Source organism: Nomascus leucogenys, chromosome 4 (assembly GCF_006542625.1).
Source record: "Nomascus leucogenys isolate Asia chromosome 4, Asia_NLE_v1, whole genome shotgun sequence".
NCBI classification, from domain to species: domain Eukaryota; kingdom Metazoa; phylum Chordata; class Mammalia; order Primates; family Hylobatidae; genus Nomascus; species Nomascus leucogenys.
In genome coordinates, this window is record NC_044384.1 from 26,952,213 (window position 1) to 26,973,956 (window position 21,744).

A 21,744-nucleotide genomic window follows, 5' to 3' on the forward strand; every position below is an offset into this window, starting at 1 on the left:
CTAGAAGAAAACACAGAAGAAAGTCTAAATGATCTTGGGTATAGAGATGGCTTTTAGACAAATTTTGAGATACGACAATGTGTAAAGGCATGATTCTTGAAAGAAATAATTGATAGACTGAGTTGCATTAAAATTAAAAACTTCTGCTGCATGAAGGATGCCATCAAGAGAATGAAGACACAAGCTCCAGAACAGGAGAAAATATTTACAGAAGATGTATCTGATAAAGGACTGTCAAACAAAATATACAAAAATTCTTAACACTCAGAAAAAAATGAATAATTCAATTTTTAAAACAGGTAAAAGACCTGCACAGATATCTGAGATATCTGACCAAAGAAGACACACGGGTGGCAAATAAGCATATGAAAAGATACTCTATATCATATGTCATTAGGAAGTGATAAATTAAAATAACAGTGAAATACCAGTATGCATCTAATTAGAATGACCAAAAGCCAGAACACTGACATCAAATGATGAAAATTATGTGGAGCAACAAACTGTCATTAATTGCTAGTGAAAATGCAAAATGGTGCATCCACTTTGGAAGATAATTTGTCAGCCATGTAAAAATACAATGCAATTAGGTGGGAGTGAAAGAATTCTCAATATATATCAGGAAGTGATGATTTTCTAGGATTCTCCTGAAATAACCTAGAACTGAAGACTTGCTACCATGTCTTTTATTGAGGGAATTCCATTTTTTCCTAGACAACCCACATATGATCCTTTTGGGAAGCCATAGTAGTTACTCAGTCCTCAAGACATTTTAAGGTCTGATATCAAATGGCCACAGATATTTTTCTCTTCTGTTGCTTCCTTGTTTATTTCTCTCTCACTCTTTTCTAATTCTAACTTTCTAAAAACTAATTCTTCAGGAGATTTAACTGTAGGTATTTCAAGGTGTAAAGAGGGTAGCTGTATTACTGAATAATATTGACTGAAATCCTCCCTATGCTAAATAATGACAGAAAGGTGGAAAATAAACCACATGCACACACACACACACACACACACACACACACACACACACAAACACATGCAAACAAGACTTAAAAACAAACAAGCAAGATTAGAGTGAATGTTGTAAAGCTTTAGAAAAAGGTCTTATGCTAGCCACAACATAATACAAATGTTGAAATAAACAGACTGGGGACTAAGAATTCTGTAATCAGTCAGGGTCCTGTCATGGTAAAGTATACCCCTCGGATAGCACAAAGTCTAGTCTGAAATGTTGAGGGCAGCATAGCAGAGCTCTTTGTTTTCTACAGAAAGTCTTTGTGAGTTTCAGTAATGAAAATCAGCAGCCCTGACCTGTGTTGACCACATCTGTAGATTCTTCCCCCACTGGCGATTTACCATAGGTAAGCTTTCTCTCTCCAATTTCTGAGGCACAGCAGACAAGTGAAAAAGTGTGAAAAGGTTACTCATTACAAACTGAGAAATGGATAAACTTGTAATTTTTAAAACATGTGAAACACACGTTCCCCAGGTAAGACCTTACACTCTAAATGTCAAGCCAGAGTGAATTCTTAAAGCTGAGTTATAAAGCTTTGAAAATAGAGTTTACAATGAAAATGTTGACAGGCTCTTGGAGCGACTGTAGTATAGAAAATTTAATATGTCACCATGTTTTACAAGATTTTACTGGCAGAGAAGAAAATTAAAACATTTAACATCTTTCACTTCACCAAATTGCTTTCCTCCTCCAAACTGTGGTGCCATTTGTGGCGCTATTTCACTTGTAATCCTTGTTATTGTCATTGTGCCTAACACACATTCTCAACTCAGCACTCACATTTTCTTTCTGAAGTGCTAACATGCTTACTGGGGAGGCATTATCTGGTAATCTTGTTCACATTTTCTGAAGGCATGTTAAGTTATAAGAGTTGTTGTGGAGGAAAGGCTGAAATTATTTATATAAATACACAGGCAACATAAATAGTGCTGATTATTAAAATATTTCATAGAAAAACGGCTTTTAAAAAGCCCTTGTTTAAAGTGAAACGTTTGTACTACAGGTATTTACACAAATTCAAGGGAAAAATAAGACTTGGGAAAAATGGCTTAGTGTTGGAAGAAACAAATTTAGACCTTCGGGCAAAATAGAGTAACTGCTTGCAGTTTTTGAACACAAGAAACCAACAAGCATAAAAGGAGGGATAATTTTGTAAGCCAGTTAAAAATAATGAAGATTTGTGTGAAAACATAGTTGTTAATTCAAGTCATCATAAGCATGAGTCTCTTGACCCCATTATTTTTATGTCTGTAATGACCATTTACTTTTGTGATTTGTTAAAGGCTGCCTGGGGTAGCTGGCCAATAGGTAGTTTACATGCCTTCCTAGAATGTAGTGAAATTGTCCCAAGGTTTGCCAACCCATAGAAAGTTCTTCAAAGCCATGACAAACTTTACTTCTGACTTTTGCTAAGTGAGGTTAAAGAGATGTATTTCAATATCATCAAATAATAAAATCATGAACCCTGAGTATTATCCAACTACTTTCTAGCACAGTCAATATTTTATTGATCCCATTTACTTCAGGCAGAAGTATTGATCCTACAATATTGGTGCTAAGAACTTTAAAAAGACAAATATAATCTCATATGTTTGCACAGGGCCCACCTAGATGGGGAAGAACAAACCTCTGCATGGGAAACAGGCCAATACTCACAGAGCAGCAAAGACACAGGATATGTGTCCCCACATAGAAAAAGGCTTCTTCATGGGGATTCTGTCTTCCTATTTGCTGCAAGGTACCTAGGGAATCTTTAATACTGCCCTGATTTTCTGTTTTTCATAAAGCCTCACTTATTGAGCTTTTACTATTGATGGGGACAGGGAACAGAGAAATTCTAGGCAGAAAAGAGCGGGTCCCTGACAAAATCTCACCCTCAAGCTGAAAAGCCTGAAATCACCACCTAAAATGAGAACTCATATCCCTGTTTTCCTGCTCAAATGTTGCCTTTTCCTAAACCACCCATGGCCCCACCCCATCTCATCATGTGCCTATAAAGACCCCAGACTCAGCGAGCAGAGGGAAGAAGCAGCCAGATGACTGGAGAGAACTGGCTTGACTTCAGAGGAACAGCTTGATGGCATAACTTCAAAAAAGAATCCAGCCAGAGATGGCCAGACTTCAAGGGAAGATTACCTACCCTTCCCCCACACTGTACCCTTTTCAGCTTCTCTTCCCACTGACAGCCACTTTCATCAGCAATAAAATCCCTCACATTTACCATCCTTCAATTCATTCATACAACCTTATATTTCCTGGATGCTGGACAAGAGCTTGGGAGCCATGAGTGCGGATACAGAAGGCTGTCACACAGGCTCTTTGCCTTTGTTGGCAGAGGGTAGCCATGGGCCCAATGAGCTGTTATGCTGTCTGCAGATGGCAGACCTAAAAGCACCGTAACTTACCCTCTGGGGCTTTGGGAATCGCAAGCATCCCACCTGGATGCTGCCATGGGGCCTGCACAGAGTTCGCTCCTGCTGGCGCCCAAAAGTGCTCACTCTGGCTCCTATACCTGCTCACCTGTGCACTCCCTCCTGTGCAGGTGTGCAGCAGGTCTGAGTGATTGGAGTTTGATCCTGCCAGCACCAAAATGGCCGGCTGGTTCCAGCACTTGTGCACTCCAGTTCCCGACTTGTTCACTTGTGTGCTCCCTCCACAAGGAGTTGAGAGCAGTGGGCTGAGTAAAGGAAGCACCCCTGTTGCAAGTCCCATGGGGGGTCAGGGAAATGTCCTGCTTCACTATGTTTTAGGTCCTCTGTTCAGCATGATTTGGTAATCTTCACAATAACCTTAGAAGGTAGACACTATCTCATAGCCATATTTAATACATGAAAAAACTAGGCACAGAACATTTCCACAGTTGTCCCAAGTTTGCAGAACTAGTGAATGGCCAAGAGATAGATTCTCAGGCTGACTAGCTCTGAAGCTTGTGCCCCTAACCACCGTGTTACCCCACACAACTAATAAGGTTCTGTGGAGTCTCACTGCCTAGGGAGGCTAAGACAAATGTAACATGGTCTGTGTCTTTATGAGATCTTTGGCCAGGGGAGGAGTCACGTTTGTCTAGGAGCCTTGTAAGGATACAGTGTAATATGCTCCATACAATGACAGAGGGAAGGATAGATTATGGTGAGCACAAAGAAGATGGAGCCTCTCCTAGTCTAGGGGGCCAGTTACAGGTTCCTGAAGGTGGGTTGCAAGAACTGAGTCTGAGGAAAAAAGGCAAGTGCTAGCATGATGTATGAGAGAATAGGGCATATAGAATAAAGGGCACAAAGCCATGGCACCAGAATGCACATTTATCAAACTGCTGTTAAAACATGAAGAGATGAGTATGGATTTGGTTACAAACGAGGCTAGAGTCTGGGTGCGGTGGCTTATGCCTGTAATCCTAGCACTTTGGGAGGCCAAGGCAGGAGGATCACTTGAGGTCAGGAGTTCAAAACCAGTCTGGCCAACATGGTGACCCCGTCTCTATTAAAAATACAAAAAAAAAAAAATTAGCCAGGTATGCTAGCACATGCTTGTAATCCCAGATACTCGGGTGGCTGAGGCAGGAGAATCGCTTGGCTTGAACCTGGGAGGCAGAGGTTGCAGTGAGCTGAGATCGCATCACTGCACTCCAGCCTGGGCAACATGAGCAATAATCTGTCTCAAAAAAAAGAAAAAAAAATGAGACTAGAGGTATAGGCAGGACTCAGATGCCAAAAGACATTTAGGCCACCAGAAAGAGTTCTCATTCTTCTATGGTATGCTAATGTGACTCTATGGGGTCTGACATTATATACAGAGCCTGAAAAATTATTATTTTGGACCTAAGAGGAATCCCAAGATAGTTCATGGAGTGATATCTACTAGAAACTTCCTTTTACAGACAGCAGAAGACACACAAATCAGTACATGGATAATTGTCTTAGACTATGTGTATTACTATAAAGGAATATCTGAGGTTGGATAACTTATAAAGAAAAAATGTTCATCTGGCTTTCAGTTTTGAAAGCTGTGCAAGAAACATGGTGCCAACGTCTACTTCTGATAAGGGCCTCAAGCTGCTTCCATTTGTGGCAGAAGGTGAAGGGAAGCCAGCATGTACAGAGATCACATGATAAGAGAGGAAACAAGAGGGAGAGGGAGGAGACACCAGGCTCTTTTTAACAACCAGCTCTCCTGGGAACTAATAAAGCAAGAGCTCATTTATTACTGTGAGGATAGCACTGAGCCATTCTGAGAAATCCACTGTCATAACACAAACACCTCCCATTAGGCCCCACCTTGTGGATCAAATTTCAACACGAGGTTTGGAGGGGACGAATATCCAAACCATAGTCAGAAACCTAGGACATGGATTAGATGCATTCCTCTAGGTTTCCATGTATATGATTCTCTCTGACAAATGCCTATGGCTGTTCATCAACAGTGTCAACTCATCACTACTCTTATCAGAGTAGGCAGTAGGCTTCAATGATATTTACAAGTTAAGAAGAAGCCAGCTGTATTTGCTCAGTCAATAGCAGAAAAACAAATCCTGGCTTACAATGTTTAGGTCCAGGCTAATAAAATGCTCTTGAATATACCAGTTTCTATCAAAATGTTCATACCCATTGATTAAGTGATTACATCACTAGGTAAGAAGAAGACTTGTCAAAGGTATGTACAGAAGAGCATTTACTAAATACAAGAATATTCATTAATGAATTATTAGCAAAAGCAAAAATTCAGAAACAATTAGAATAGCTTTCAATATATGAATCATAAACCATGAAATATTGTGCAGGAATTAAAAAGCATGAGACTGATCTGTGAGAACAAATATAGAAAGATGCCCAAGATATATCATTAAGTGAAAAAACAAGCCACAGGATAATCAGATAATCTCATTTATGTTGAATAGCAAAGACAGAAAGTAGATAAGTGTTTTCCAGAGCAGGAGGAGAAGGGGAGACAGGAGTGATGAAAATGTTATGGAATTAGATAGTGGTGATGGTTGCACAATTTTATGAATAACAGTGACTGGATTATATACTTTTAAAGGGTAAATGTTATGGTATATAAACTATTTCCCACTAAAAACAAATAAATAAATCCCAGATATTCACAATGTGTATACTGAGGTGGAAGAGAACATTTATTTTATCTGCAATTACATATTCCAAACCTGGCCACTCCTGGGCTGGGCCATAACTGGAAACAACTTTAGAAAAATAGCCACAAGGTTGGCTCATGGAGTGCCCAATGCACCGTGGGATCCAAAGGATGCTCCTGGAACCCATGCCTTCTGCATCAAAGAAATACTAATTATTTTTTATGTCATGTTTCAGCCTTTGGAGATGAATTCCTTTGCAAAAGGGACCACAAAAATCCAATCCAATAAAACCAACCAGCACTGAAATTTAATGCTGAAGCTATATAGGCTTTATTAATCTTTAACACACTTTCTTAAATAGGTTTCTAGTTGGTGAAGTGTTCCAGGTAAAATCTTAGTAAATGAACCTGATGAGCAGCCTGTTTTAAGGGTGGTAAAGCCTCAGGGTTACAATGAAATTGATTTTTTAAAGCAGATTTTAAAAATGTGTATAAAAAGAACAAGGGTTATAAATCAACAAGCAGATTTTATGACCGTGGTGTTCATCAGTGGATTGAAGATACAGAGGCTTATCTAGGAAGAGCTATCTAAATGGAAAGGTGTGTGAATGTGTCTGTGTACTGTGTTTATATCTAAATATCTCTGGGTAACCTGAGTTAGGATATAAATAGCGTAAATTCATTCCTTTACAGATCATGGGAAATATGCAGATGTGATAGAATACAGATCCTGTCACACAAACTATATCCCACATATATAACCATCTTTTTTTAAAGTTGTGATCTCACTCTGTTGCCCAGGCTGGAGTGCAGTGGTGCAATCATAGATCATCGCAGCCTCGAACTCCTGGGCTCAAGCAACCTCCCACTTCAGCCTCCTAAGTAGCTAGGACTGCAGGCATGTACTACCATACCTGGCTAATTTTTAAATCTTATGTAGAGACGGGACCTTGCTATGTTGCCCAGACTGGTCTCAAACTCCTGTCTTTAAGTGATCCTCCTGCTTCAGCCTCCCAAAGTGTTGGGATTACAGGCATGAGCCACCACTCCCAGCCCCAGATATACTGAGACCTATCAAACATTTTTTTTAATTTTTGTTAAAAAAATGTTGTTGGTTTTTTTTTGAGATAAGGTCTCACTCTGTCACTCAGACTGCAGTGCAGTGGCATGCTGACAGCTTACAGCAGCCTTGACCTCCTGGCTCAAGTGATCCTTCTGCCTCAGCCTCCCAAGTAGCTGGGACTACAGGCATGCACCACCACAGCCAGGTGATTTTTTATTTTTTTGTAGAAACAGGGGTCTCACTATGTTGCCCATGCTGATCTTGAATTCCTGGGCTCAAGCAATCCTGCCATCTCAGCCTCCCAAATGTTGGGATTACAGGCATGGGCCACCATGCCCAGCCTATCAAACTATTTAAGTGTAACTTTTCTCTGACACATGCTCATTGGGATTCTGAAGGTAGACATGCTACTCTGAGAAACCAAACTTTGAGGCTTAACTGCCCTCCAGAAATTAGAAACCCATAGCTCCATCTGGCCCAATTAGAGATACCGGAGTTACATTTCATAATAAGCACTAGTTAAGAACCTGTGATAAATTCTGTGTACCTAAGAGCTGCTTCTCAGATGCTCAGATGCTGTGGGAATTTTTCTTTTTCCTTTTTTCCTTTTTTTTTTTTGAGACAGAGTCTCGCTCTTTCGCCCAGGCCGGACTGCAGTGGCACTATCTCGGCTCACTGCAAGCTCCGCCTCCCGGGTTCACGCCATTCTCCTGCCTCAGCCTCTCGAGTAGCTGAGACTACAGGGAGAATTTTTCAAACAAGGCTTTTCAATGGAAGTGCTTTGACCTTTGAGGCTAAAGCTCTGTCTTTTAACAGGAAACTTCCAAAGAACTCTGAGCTGGAGCACTAAGAGTCACAGGTATGTGTGTGTGCATGTGTGTGTGTTTGTTCATTCCCAGTATAACATACAATGAAGAGATAAATTTGGAAATTTGGGACCTACTCTGATTATTGAATTTCTATCAAAAATATTTATCATTGTTGTTTTATTGTTACTGTTTTATGTTAACTTCATGATTCAAAGTCCAAAACAACTGATTTGCTAGGTCAAAAATATGTCGCTCCTTCATGAATCCAAATGGCTCTTTCTGATTTATTATAACTCTTACCTCTACCAAATAATAGGCAAATTTAGCAATGATGGGTGTAATGACTGATATGATTTGGCATGTCCCAACCCAAATCTCATCTTGAATTACCATGTGTTGTGGGAGGGACCCTGTGGGAGGTAACTGAATCATGGAGGCAGGTCTTTCCCATACTGTTCTCATGATAGTGAATAAGTCTCACAAGATCTGATGGTTTTAAAAAGGGGAGTTACCCTGCACAAGCTCTCTCTTTGCCTGCCACCATCCGTGTAAGATGTGACTTGCTCCTCCTTGCCTTCTGCCATGATTGTGAGGCCTCCCCAGCCATGTAGAACTGTAATAAGCCTCTTTTTCTTCCCAGTCTTTGCTATGTCTTTATCAGCAGTGTGAAAATGGACTAATACAATGACCAATATATTAGACTGCTTATTATAGAGTATATAGATATAGATTATAAATATAAAGACTGTTAACAATAACTTTTTACAGGGAGATAAGTAATTGTGTTCACTAACTGTATTCATTACTTTCATCTATATACACTGCTTATGGTAGTACACATTTAAGATGGTTGAGGTACCATACACTGAGATTTTCCATGATTTCCTCTAATTAATTTACTTGGCTTCCAGGACACATTCTAGGTTTTGATGTCTCTTTACTTTGTAGACAAGCTTTGTATCTAATATTAATATCTTAATTCAAATGTGTTTGTATACAATTATTGAGTTTAAATAATATATTTTACCATATACATAAAAATATAATAGGAAAATAATCAGTACCAGAAATAGGTTCTTAAAGTTATTATCCATCATTTTTTCATCAGAATTGTACAACTGTGTTATCTAATGTAATGCTACAATTATTCTACTTAATGATGGGGTGCAGGACATGCTACACCAAAATGTGGCGGTTTGGAGGTCACTCTGACTATCTTCCAGTTTTCTATGTGAGAGCTGTCCATAAAAGAAACCCTCATGTGACAGGCGTCCTGCCCAATAGCCAGGGGAAGTGATAGGGTCTGGTTCTGTGTCCCCACCCAAATCTCATCTTGAATTGTAACCCAAATTGTAATCCCCACGTGTTGTGGGAGGGACCTCGTGGGAGGTGATTGAGCCATGTGGGTCGTTCCCCAATGCTGTTCTCATGATAGTGAGTTCTCATGAGATCTGATGGTTTCGTGAGTGGCTTTCCCCCCTTTCACTCTGCACTTCTCTCATTCTTCTCCTTCCTGCTGCCATGTGAAGAAGGACATGTTTGCTTCCCTTTCCACCATGATTATAAGTTTCCTGAGGCTTCCCCAGCCCTGCAGAACTGTGAGTCACTTAAACCTCTTTCCTTTATAAACTACCCAGTCTTGGGCAGTTCTTTATAGCAGTGTGAGAACAGACTAATACAGGAAAGAATATCATACAGAGGTGCAGACAATTATTTGAACAACCAGACCTTATTCAGTTTCCCCCAGTTTATTTCCATTTGTCTATGCTCTCTGTCCAATCATGTTTTTCCACAATTCTCCACTTCTCTTATAAGACTTAGCATAAAAATATAAAGCTTTCCCTAGGGGTTTGGGTCTTCATTTCTGAAAGTTAATTGTGTATAACTTTGTTTGAATAAATTTATTATGCTTTTTTCTTGTTAATCTGTGTTTTGTTAAACAGATTAACAAGATTAACAGTGTAATATATTTTCCTTGTGATGTAAAGAAACGTATTACATTATTTTCTCTCACATTACTATGATTTGAATCTTTTTTATCTTGACATTTTTCAAGAAACTTAAATTTTTATATTCCAAAAAGGTTTTCTAAAATTCAAGAGTTTTTCGTTACTATTACTAAGTTGTGTTAGATGTTTCTCCTGCATTTTCATTACAGTACCAGCAAAAATCAAACTGTAGATAGCTTAAGAGTTGAATAAAAGAACAGAGCTCTTAAGATACCGATTAAATTTAGAATGAATAATTAGCTATTTCCATTGTCACATGAATTAGAATTCATAACAAAGAAAAGGAAATGAAAGGTTGGAAATTTTTTTAGGTTATTTTGTTGACGTTTCTACTATAAAAAGCCTTGTCAAGTTCTCTATTGTAAATTTTATAATGTAGAAGATGTCTTTTCACTCTGCATATTTTTCAGGAATATATTTATATTTTAATTTTATTGCAGAGTTAATTGACTTAGGAAGGAGGCGACTAAAACCTTCCTCTTTAAAATGCAATTGTTTAAGTTGAGGGTGTGTGGGCTGTATGATGGAATAGGCATTGGGGAAATATCGGTGATGGCTGTATCTCAATTTGATTTAGCAATAAAATTAAAGAAAAATGATAAGACTAGTAAGCATACAACAGTTACTTATAAGACCACATTTATTTCTTATTTTGTCTTTCTCTCATGCTTTAACTACAAAACAATAGGAACATTTAGCTAAATGAAGATCATTAAGTCATTAAGAATTATGGAGTCAGAGCAATTTAATTCTCTGCTTATCATTGGAAAATAAACAATATCTCTATAAATGTAAAATGGAAAGCTCTGCACTGTAACCGAACCTTCCCAAATAGAATTCTGAGCATATTCAAGGGCCCTGGGATACATTTTCCAAACTGCTGCACAGGATGAAGTTGACCTTCTAGGCAAAATGCTTATATTTGCTCCTGTAGAGAGAAGAAATATAAACATTTTTCTTGCTGTTTCCTTTATATAACATTTGTGTGACCTGAGGCAATGTGGTTTATTCTTCCTTCTCTTCTGTTAAGGTTTTTTTTTCAGGTTCTTTTAAGTAAGAACATAAAGGTCAGGTTATCATTTCACAAAATGCTTCATTCTACTTTCTCTCACCATAATATGCTTTCGCTAATTATTTCATAACTCATTTAAATGGGAGGCATTCTAGAAGAGAATTCACTGAAACAACTCCTCGAGTAACTAATTATTTTTTTAAAAACACAGGGGAATTTTAATTATAATGCCAGTGTTATTTAAAAGCAGAGTGTGACAATTTGCATCTTGAACATCTATTGTAATAGGGAAGAAAAAAATATGTCCCTGAATGAAATAGCAACTCAAGTAAATGCAATTTAGTTGGCCTTTTATTTTCTTGATTTTTAAGAAGCAGAAAAAAAAATATGCAAACTTGGCCTGAATTGTAAAACCAATTAGAAAGATAAAAGATTACCAAATTGTGTTCCTAGAAAGATCATTATTTATGAGCTTATTTTAAAAATTATATGCTGTCTGTTTTTCTGACACAGATTTGTCATGTGTCACTATTGAATGTATAGCTATGATAGCAAAATCTTCTCATCTTAGAAGAAAACATCTAAATCATAGTGTTTCCCACAAGGAGTTGACATTTTCAAGGGACTAAGTGGATAAATCGATTTTCATTATTATTATCATTGTTACCATTATTGTTATTTTCCTTAATTTGTATTGTGGAGAGTTTCACTGATTAAAAATAAATGACTGACTACATAAGAAATTGTTTACAGAGTTCTGAAATCTAGTCCTTAGATTGAGAAGCAAAGTGATAAGGGAATAAGTGTACATCTGGATTTAGACTATCTAAGTCCCAGTCTCTGGCCATAGAGCTCTTAGCTTTTTCCAGTAAGTTCTTAACCTGTCAATTTGGGTACTTATATCACAGACTGTTTCTGAGCATAACAAGGTAATGTATACAGATTCACTTTCTGAAGCAGAAACTGCTATAAAAAGCAAGTCAGTGGTTTTAATACTAAGATGTAAATGCTCATAAATTAACAAAGACAAATCTACCTGGATACAATACACTATAATGTATCCAGCAGTCGGCATTGCTTTACCCTTGGAGAAGCCTGTCCCACGCCATCCCCAGAAGTATAAATGCAAGCAAAAGTACCACTTAGGCTCCAACTGTGCTCCTTAGAGCGTGCAGGGCAAGTGAGTGGACAAGGAGCTGTGTGGGTGGGTAGGTGTGGGGATGGGTGGACAGGTGGTCATGGTTGTATAAAAAAGCAAAATAAAATGGGATTTTTATGTTTATTCATAGGAAATCTGTTGTTATCTAGTCTTCTTACATATTAGAATTAATCTCTCATCCCCAGGATGGTACCAGTTGTGTTAAACTCCAAGTCAAGACCAAGTGAACTCCCATGAACAAGCTTCAGTGAATCTTTTTCAGTTGAAAAGCCATTAAGAAGGCTGAGAGGAGTGCCCTGTACCTGTTTCGGAAATGATTGTAAGGTCACTCAATCTCAAACGCCTCCTCTGGTCAGTACAAACTGTATTGATTGCATTAACATAATAGTAGATCCACTGGTCAAAAATGAATCTTTTATTCCAAAGGATTTGGGCACTGCTTGCCAAAAAATTTCCGTAGATTTAACTTTTTGAAAACTCAATTCAGGCTTGCCAGTTTGTGTTCACAGATTGCAAAGGCAGATATCTGATCCAAGATTACAATATGTATGTCTCAGGATTTGTTGCCTATTTTTCATTGCCCTGAAAAAAAATTTTGCATCATCACATGGGAATACTGAAAGTTGTTCACTCCTAATAATTATTAAAATAACACAATAATAATCATTGTTAGTTCTATTTACACTATGGCTGTCATTGAATAAGAATCTACTCTGCACTAGAGCTTTACATCCTAGATGTTGTTTGAAAATTACCACAGCCTTGGGAGGTAGGTTATTATTATGTCTGCTGAACAGAAAATAATCCAGAGGCTCAGATAGCTGGCAACATTTAGAGTGGGGAAGATGTGCTTGGCCAGATGCAAGTTCATTTTCACGGTAAGGGTTAGGGAAGGAATGAAGAAATGCTCATGCTTTTTCCTTTTTAAGTGGCACTTGAATATTCCCAAACAGTCAATTTTCTAATCACAAAGTTTTCAATAGTTAATTAATTTGTAGGCTATTGAGATGTAAAGCAAATTATTCCAACTCAGTTTGTTAAGAGTATGTTTATATATGCACATATATGGGTGAGTTTGATCTGCTGAAATCTAGTGAAGAAGGAGAAGGAGTAGAAGGGAGACAAAGAAGAGAAGGAGAGGTAGAGAGAAGGATGGCAACAGTGGAAAGCTCTCTTATATGGCATAAAGCCCCATGTCTTCATTTGTAAGGCAAATGTCTACTATTAACATGACATACTTTGCTAGATACACAGTGGAGGGGTGGTAGGAAAGCTTCATAGATAAGTTCAGCGCTGCTTCCCTTCTTCAGCTGTTCTCAATCTAGAGGACTAAATAGAAGTATACATGGCACAGAAACACTGCAGCATTTTAGATTAGAGCTAATTGGATAAAAATAAAATTCCCAAATTTCAGCCAGTATGATGAAGTTGCTTTCAAATGGAGATTTAATAGCCCAGGAATTCTTTAATGATAGAACTCAAAATGACTAGAAATACTGATAGTCAATAGCCTGTTACTTTGCAACTTTTAACAAAATGCTGGATGGAATGATAGTTCTTCGTTTGTCTTTCCTACTTTCCTTCCCTCTCCAGCCAAGTGTGGACTCAATCCTTAAAGAGCAATTGAGAAGCTCCTAGAAAATAGGATGAATGGTGCATGGTAAGATCATTGTGTAAACTGTGCTGACTGATTAAAGACAGATTTCGTTTGCTACACTTCTTTTTATCAAAAGACACTTTGAGAAAGCAAAAATGGAAGAGGGACATTATTTAATATAGGCTCTATACAGCACCTGAGAGTACAAAACATTTTGTTGTTGTTGTTGTTTTACCCAAGCAAAGCCTACTGTTACCATTTAGTGGTGACTGGTTTATTGAGTGCTAATGCTTTAAAACTGAGATTAGATCAGGTCCATGGTCTTTATTACTGGGAAGATATATGCCGCTTGTGAATTCTAGTGGTTTGGCAATCTTAACCTCAGCAGACATAACATTGATGTATTCTGTGTTGCCAAACAGCATGGTAAGTGTTTAAAATGCTGTGAACAGCCTTATTGCCTTGAAATGATACAATCTAATATGAGATTGTAACTCAGTGACTGAATCCATGTGCCTATCCAGAATACTGAAGTCCAAGCCACTGTATTTTAATATCTCACAGAGAAGGAATTGTTCTTCATTTTGCTACTGAAAGACAGCACATGTAAATGTGAATGTAGATTGCATGAAGACTGAAACTGCAATGTAACAGGCCATTTTCATTAACAGTGCATAGGCAGCTGCCTTTCGTAATAAGGCATCAAAATATCAGCCTGCTTCATTCAAATCGGCAGACCTCCTCTGGCCTTGTGGACAACTGATGGGTGGGATCTATGAGGCCAGTAATTCTCTAGTGACTGAAAGTCAAATTGTCCCCTTTCCACTTCATTTAGAACATTCTGAGAAAGCTGCTTTTACCAAATCTGAAGCATTTATTCCACTTGTTTCTCCTAATCAATCATAATTAACATTAACTTCAGTTCTCTCTACACTTTATGCTCATCAATCAAATTTCAGACACCCATCACTCCAAGGTTCCGGTTACTTTATAGCCTTGATTTTCATGTTCAGGATGTCACCTGGCCCGTCTCCTGAGTAGAGGGGGTTTTCTGCATCTGCACCTCAGTCTGTCATTGCTAAAGCAGACCAGGGACACTTCGAGGTAGAGTGACCCACTGTCCTGGTTTTACCTGGCACTGAGGTGGCTTCCCAGGATATGGGACTTTCAAGTGCAAAAACCAGGTCAGTCCAAAGAAAAGCAGAATGGCTAGCCAGTCTACCTCGAGGTAAAATCTGGCTTAACTGACTATGGAAAACTCTGCCTTCATCAGTTTGGTTGGCTATCACGAAGTATCATGGACTGGGTAGCCTATAAACAACAGACATTGATTTCTCAAAGTTCTGGAGGCTGGAAACCTGAGATCAGGGTGCCAGCACGATTGGCTTCTGATGAGAGTCCTCTTCTGGGTTGCAGATTACAGACGCCTCATTGTATCCTCACATGGTGAAACGAGCAGGGGTGTTCTGTGGTTCCTTTTATAAGGGCACTAATCACATTCATGAGGGCTCCACCCCATGATCTAATTATCTCTCAAAGGCTCCACCTCCCAGTGCTATTACATTGGGGGTTAGAATTTCAATATACACATTTTAGAGAGAAATAACATTCAGTCTACAGAGTTCTTAGTGGAGAAAAGAAGCTACAGAAGAGTGGTTTGAAGCTACATATGGGAATTAACCACATATCTATGAGATGTAATTCTTTATAGCACCGCCTGACAAAATCACATCTTTCAGATTTCAACTTTCTCAAACCCTCACTAGGAGAGTGCATGAGGGAGTGGTGATTCTGCCCAATTGTCCTGTTATTGATAAAATGAGTTATTCTGATCAGTCTTCCAAGATGAGACTAGACTAAGTAGGACCTGGGAAAGAAAACCCATAACAAATGACTAAACAGCCTATGATTCAATTTTGTTTTTACTGAGAACTAAAGATTACATTGAAAGCAGCCCTTTAAATCTGCTTACCCATTCATAACTTAAATTTATTTCAAGTTGGATCTGCTTGCCTTGCTTTATGGTCAATATAAAAGTTAAAAAAAAAACAGGTTTTGGTCAAATCATTATAGAAACAAGTAAAAAAACTGATTCTTCACTTTGCAGGTCTAACATTTCAGGGCCCAACAGAAATAATTATGAGCTACCTTCTAACCAGAAGAGTGGGGCAAAAATAGCAATATCATGGGTTCCAGAATGGTCAGTACCATTTTTTCAGGGTCTACATGACTTCAGTGTATCCAGGTGAAAACAAAAACTGTTCATCTAATTACTCAGCTGTTGAGCCAACATGTTACCAAGCATTAAGAAATTTGGAAGCACTAGAAGGAATTTTTATTTCTTACTTGAGATGTATATGTTGTAGGCCATGCCACTATAATTAAAATAAAATTTACTCTTCTTAAGGCCCAACAACAAAAAAATTGACTCTGCAAAAGTTTAGCATTTAATGAAGCTGTAAAGTAAAATTAGCAAATTATACTTTCTAATATTTTTCCATTAATGAGAAGTCCTCCCTTAGATATAAGTAGTAAGTCAACTTGAAACAGTTTTGTTTAAAAAAAAATCTCATAACATTATGCAGCCAGTTGAGGTCCTATGACTGTTTTCTAAGCTAATTTAAGGAGAAAGGTTAGTCAAAACAATGAGAGAATAAACATGAATCTTTTTACATCTTTCCTTTTTCTTAAAAATGTGCATTGTTGGTGAAAATGTAAATTAGACAGCCATTATGAAAAATGGTTATGTAGCTTTCTCAAAAAACTAAAATTAGAATTACCATATGATACAACAATCCCACTTATGGGTATATATCCAAAGGCATTGAAATGAGAGTGTATAAGAGATATCTATACTCCATGTTAATTGCAGCACTATTCACAACAGCCAAGATGTGGAATCAATCACGAATGGGTGAATAAGTAAAGAAAATATGAGATATATATATATATATATATATATATATATATATATGTATATATGATATATATACACACACACAATGGAATACTATTCAGCCTTTAAAAAGAGTAAATCCTGTTATTTGTGATAACACAGATGAACCTAGAGTATATTATGCTAAGGGAAACATGCCAGGCACTGAAAGAAAAATACTGCATTATCTCACTTACAGGTAGAATCTATTATAAAAAAGTCAGACTCATAGAACTAGAGAGAAGAATGGTTACCAGAGGCTTGGGAAGATGGGGCGTGGTAAGGAATGGAAAGATGTTTGTCAAAGGGCACAAGGTTTCAGTTAGAGAGAAGAAATAAGCTTTTAATATCTATTGCACAGCATAGTATATATCAAAATTGCTAAAAGAGTAGATTTTAAATGTTCTCACCACAGAAAAGAGATAAGTATGTGGTGACAGATATGTTAATTAGCTTGATATAACCACTCCACGATGTATACATACATCAAAACATGACATTGTACCTCATAAAAATATATAATTGTCAATTTAAAATTTAAAAGATTTTAAAAATGTACATCATTTTTACAAAACTTATTTTCTTGTCCCCAAAAAGGAATAAGAAGAAGAGAGGAAGGAGGGAGAGGAAGAGAAGGAAGAATCCACCTACCTGCTACTGCAACTTTTGCTGTCCGACTAATAATTGAGCCAGAATCTCCTAAAGATGCCTCACATTGGTAAAGTCCCTCATCTGGCTTGTGGTGTCTGGAATGAAGGATGTTTTGTATCAGTAGAGACCCATTTGAAAGTTGCTGCTTCCTTTCATCCATTCCCAAGGCTAGATGGATGCCATCTTTCTTCCACTTGATCACGGGAACTCCTCGGTCAGACTCCGCGGAGCAGTCGAGAAGAACATTTCCTCCCCGCATTGTGACGGCATCAGAAGGTTCTGAGAGGAAGCGCAGTGCTGTGAAAGCTTTAATTTGAAAACCTGAAACAAGAGAGCACAGGGAAATATGTTCACGTATTCAAATAAATCTCAGGCTTAGATTCCCTGTCTTTTCTTTATAAAGCTTTTCACAAAAGCTGAGGGATTTGAACAATGTCCAAGAATAAATAAAAACTAAAATCAAGGATATTATGTTAAATAAGCAAAAAAGTACCCAGTCGAGATAACCATAATTAAGAAAACAATTGGCTCCAAAAGTTAATATTATGAGAAATTACAAATTCATACGAATCCTAGCATGCTTATTACCACATATCAGTCAGTACATGAAAATTTAGACAGAAAAAACTAATATTTTCCAAATAAAACTAGATATTTTAAAATAGCAATAGTTATTAGTGTGGTAGCTAAGATTTTTGGGGAGACTATTTCTATCTCTTCATTCTGATTATGGCATCCATTGAAATTTTTAAAAAATCCAATCAGATACAGTGTTCTATAAGAATAAAAGTCAACTCTGAACAGCATGGGCAAAGTTATTTAGGACAAAGCTCAGGTGGGTTTTAAAATAGGTAAATCCCATTGGCAGAAGCAAGTCAATAAAGCTACTACCTAAAATCACAAATCCCTGAAGGGTCTTAATTTTCATCCAAATGTTTCTCATGGGCTTGGAAATCTAAATAAATATTACAGTTGAATTTTTTTCATAAATGTAAATGAACATAAAGAATCAACAAGGGTAATAGAAACTCATTTAAGAATCTTGAGGGGAGGAAGGAAGTATAATCAGTGAAAGTATATTGTTTTCGAAGCTGGCAGTATAGCATTTGATGGAATACTCACATGTTGAGTCAAAGACCTTGACAAGGTTTCAGGAGGTCATTGGCTCCACCATTTGCTCAGACAGGTGTACTTAAATGATTCAAGTCAAATTACTTTCAATTTCATTTTGAACAATCTTTGGGGCTAGAGATTCTACAGTGTCCCTTGGTATCTTGTTTTCAATATTTAATCATTTTAAAAGTCTAACTGAATTTTCTTGCTGATGTTTAATCCCATTTTCTCCTGAAACACCTTGTGTGAAAATGCAGAAGAGATGGACATTTTCTTTAAGAGCCCTTTGTTTGAAACAGCATTTCATTTCTTAAAAAATACCACCTAAATTATATTTTAGTCTTCATTTTTTTTTCAGGATAGCAACCTCGACTTCATTAGCTTCCTTAATTTTTCTGTAATGGGAACACTTTTAGTTGTACTTTGTAAAATCATTCCAATCTTCTGTCATTTAAAAGGCAGGCATCTAGAGTGCAGGTAATCCATATTCTCATAAGAGGTTAACTCATGCTGGTTCTGATGGACAGAACTATTTCTATCTTTGCACACCCCATTTTCCAGTGAAGAGAAAGCAGAACAGCTTCTTATGGTTTCTCCCTGGTTTTATTTGCTTCATTCCTGCATACTCAATTTTTCTAAAACTTACGTTTGAAGTCTGTTATTTTGCCCAATGATGTCTTGTGTCACTCACTGTCATATATTCATTCCTTTCACCTTGGCCACTCACTCAGAAAGCATCTGGAACTTTGCTTGAATTAATATAAATTGTAAAATAATGGTGAGCACATAACTCTACTATAGATGATATTGATAAAGATCCCAGATGACAGCAGCCTGGTGTCTTTATTTCCAAATAAGCTCCTTCTCCCCACAGATCCTTTTGGTGTAGCCAACCCAATTACAGTACAACCTGTTCTTCTAGCGGGAAGTACATTGAATTGGGTGTCTGGATATCTAGCCTTAGGTCTTGGCTTTATCACTTCAAAATTCATGACCCAGAAAGGTCTTTCAAGCCCTCAGAAACTCAGTTCCTTCATCTGCAAAAATTAAGAAGTCGAACTAGATGATCTCTAAGTTCAACATCTAGTTTGGAGGCTTTTAGAGCAAGATTGAGTTGAGAGCATCTGTCAAATGAACCCTGCTCTAAGCTTGCTGAATCAATGCAGGCTAATTTTGCTGAAAATGCCTTTCCCATGTCTACGTGATCTCTTCCTCTACCAGAAAAGAAACACAAGCTAGCAAACCTGGCTTGAGAAACACTAAGGATGAGACAGCAGAAAGAAGTTCTAATGTCCTTGAGTGCCAAGATATTTTACTAGAGTAATACCCACAATTTCCATACAAGTAGCATTAATAAAGAAGAAATAAATTTGAAATTCAAGACCAGGCAACTATATTAGAAAGCATTTATTGCTTTTTTGTTCTTCCTGGGGCCTATATTTTAAACACAATCTCATGTTGAGCACCTTATTTATGTCACAGAACACATAATACATTTAACACAGCTGTTTATGACAACATGTTAATGAGCATATGCACCCATTATCACAATAAATAATCCCCTTAGTCTGAAACAAGGAGGTTATGACAGTTTTCAGTGCTGTGAGTACATAGATCAACTTTTCTTTAACACAATTACCCTTGCAGTTCAATGGCAATTTGAGCTTTTTGTAACAATTATATTTTGAATATATGGCTTTGGGATATAGGCACCTCACTGCTTTAAGTAACTTGCATTAGTGATTAGTTTTATAGAAAAGATGGATCCTGGTGAATCAAGTTAATTGAGAAATAGTGGATATGATTCTATTGGTCTCCTTTTCTAAGTTTCACCTCATGTTAGTGACAGTGGCAGGAGGCAGACAAATTCCCAGGCAGACAGGAGTGGGTCCCCAGTGAAACCCAACCTTCAAGCCAAAAAAAGCCTAAAGCCTGAAAACTGGGCTGCTGGTTCTGAATGGAGTCTGTAACCAGAGTGAGAACTTCTGTTCCTGTTTGCCTGTTCTTTCCTGATTGGTTCTTTCTGAATAATTCTTTTTTTTTTTTTCCTTTTTTTTGGGTGATGGAGTCCGGCTCTGTCTCCCAGGCTGGAGTGCAGTGATGCGATCTTGGCTCACTGCAGCCTTCGCCTCAGGCGACTCTCCTGCCTCAGCTTCCCCAGTAACTGGGATTACAGGCATGTGCCACCACACCTGGCTAATTTTTGTATTTTCAGTAGAGACGGCCATGTTGGCCATGGTTGGCCAGGCTGGTCTCGAGCTCCTGACCTCAGTTGTTCCGCCTGCCTCAGCCTCCCGAAGTGCTGGGATTACATGCATGAGCCAATGGGCCCAGCCTGAATAATGCTTTTTAACCAATCCAATATTGCCTTTTCCATGACTACCTACCGCTTGCACCTCCCACATTCTGAGCCTATAAAAACTCCAGATTCAGCCACACCTGGGGACTACCCACTGCAGATCGCCTCTCCGCCCAGAGATGTTCTGTCACTCAGTAAAACTTTTCTCCGTCTTGCTCACTCTCCAGTTATCCACACAACCTCATTCTTCTTGGATGCAGGACAAGAACCCGGGACCCACTGAACAGCAGGTGCAAAAGGAGCTGTAACACTGTAGCCCTCCAGCCCTCCACTGCTGCCCGAGTGGCCACCCAAGACGACAAGAAGCGGCAGTGGGGCCGGGCCAGCCCAAGAGCTGTGGGCCAGAGTGGGGCAGCAGGACTGAATGAGCTGTAACACAAAGGAGCCAAAACACACTCCTGCCCACCCCCTGCCCCGTTCACTGTGCTGCATATGAAAGGAAGGAGAGAAGAGCTGCAACCCTTCTGGAGGCGCAAACCTTGGGACTCCCTGAGCCAGAGCTCTGACACACCCTTGTTTGCTGGGCTACGGGAACAAACAAACGGTGACATGCTGTAACACCCTTTTGGGGCTCTGTGGTTGTTGGCGTCTCTAAGTTTTTTGGGTGTCACCGTGTTCCCCAAGTCCAGACACCAGCATCGAAGGCAGAATTTGCTTGCAGTATGCCTGGTCCAGCTGCCGCCTCACAGGGAACCAGTGCTTGTGCCGGCACCTAAATCTGCCCGCCGCACTGCAGCAGCTGGCGCACCTGGCTCTGTGCCGTGGCTGGATTCTGTACTCACTCACTCACACACCCCTCACCGCTCCATGCCTGGCACGCCTATGGTGGGCGTGGGATCAGGGGTCTTAGCAGGAGCCGACCGCAGCCTGTCAGACTGAGTGGGCAGAACCAGCCCAACGGCCAGCTCGGAACCCACTGAGGCCCAGGCAGGGG

The 21,744-nt window shown here is 38.7% G+C and overlaps 1 protein-coding gene across 1 annotated transcript in view; it reads right to left on the reverse strand.

Moving 5' to 3' along the window:
• DCC (DCC netrin 1 receptor) overlaps nt 1-21,744 on the reverse strand; it is a 1,198,282-nt gene that overhangs the window by 769,444 nt on the left and 407,094 nt on the right. Inside the window, exon 2 of the mRNA XM_030810404.1 lies at nt 17,339-17,659. Within this exon, the coding sequence (XP_030666264.1) occupies nt 17,339-17,659 (321 nt within the window). The remainder of the gene's footprint in view (nt 1-17,338; nt 17,660-21,744) is intronic.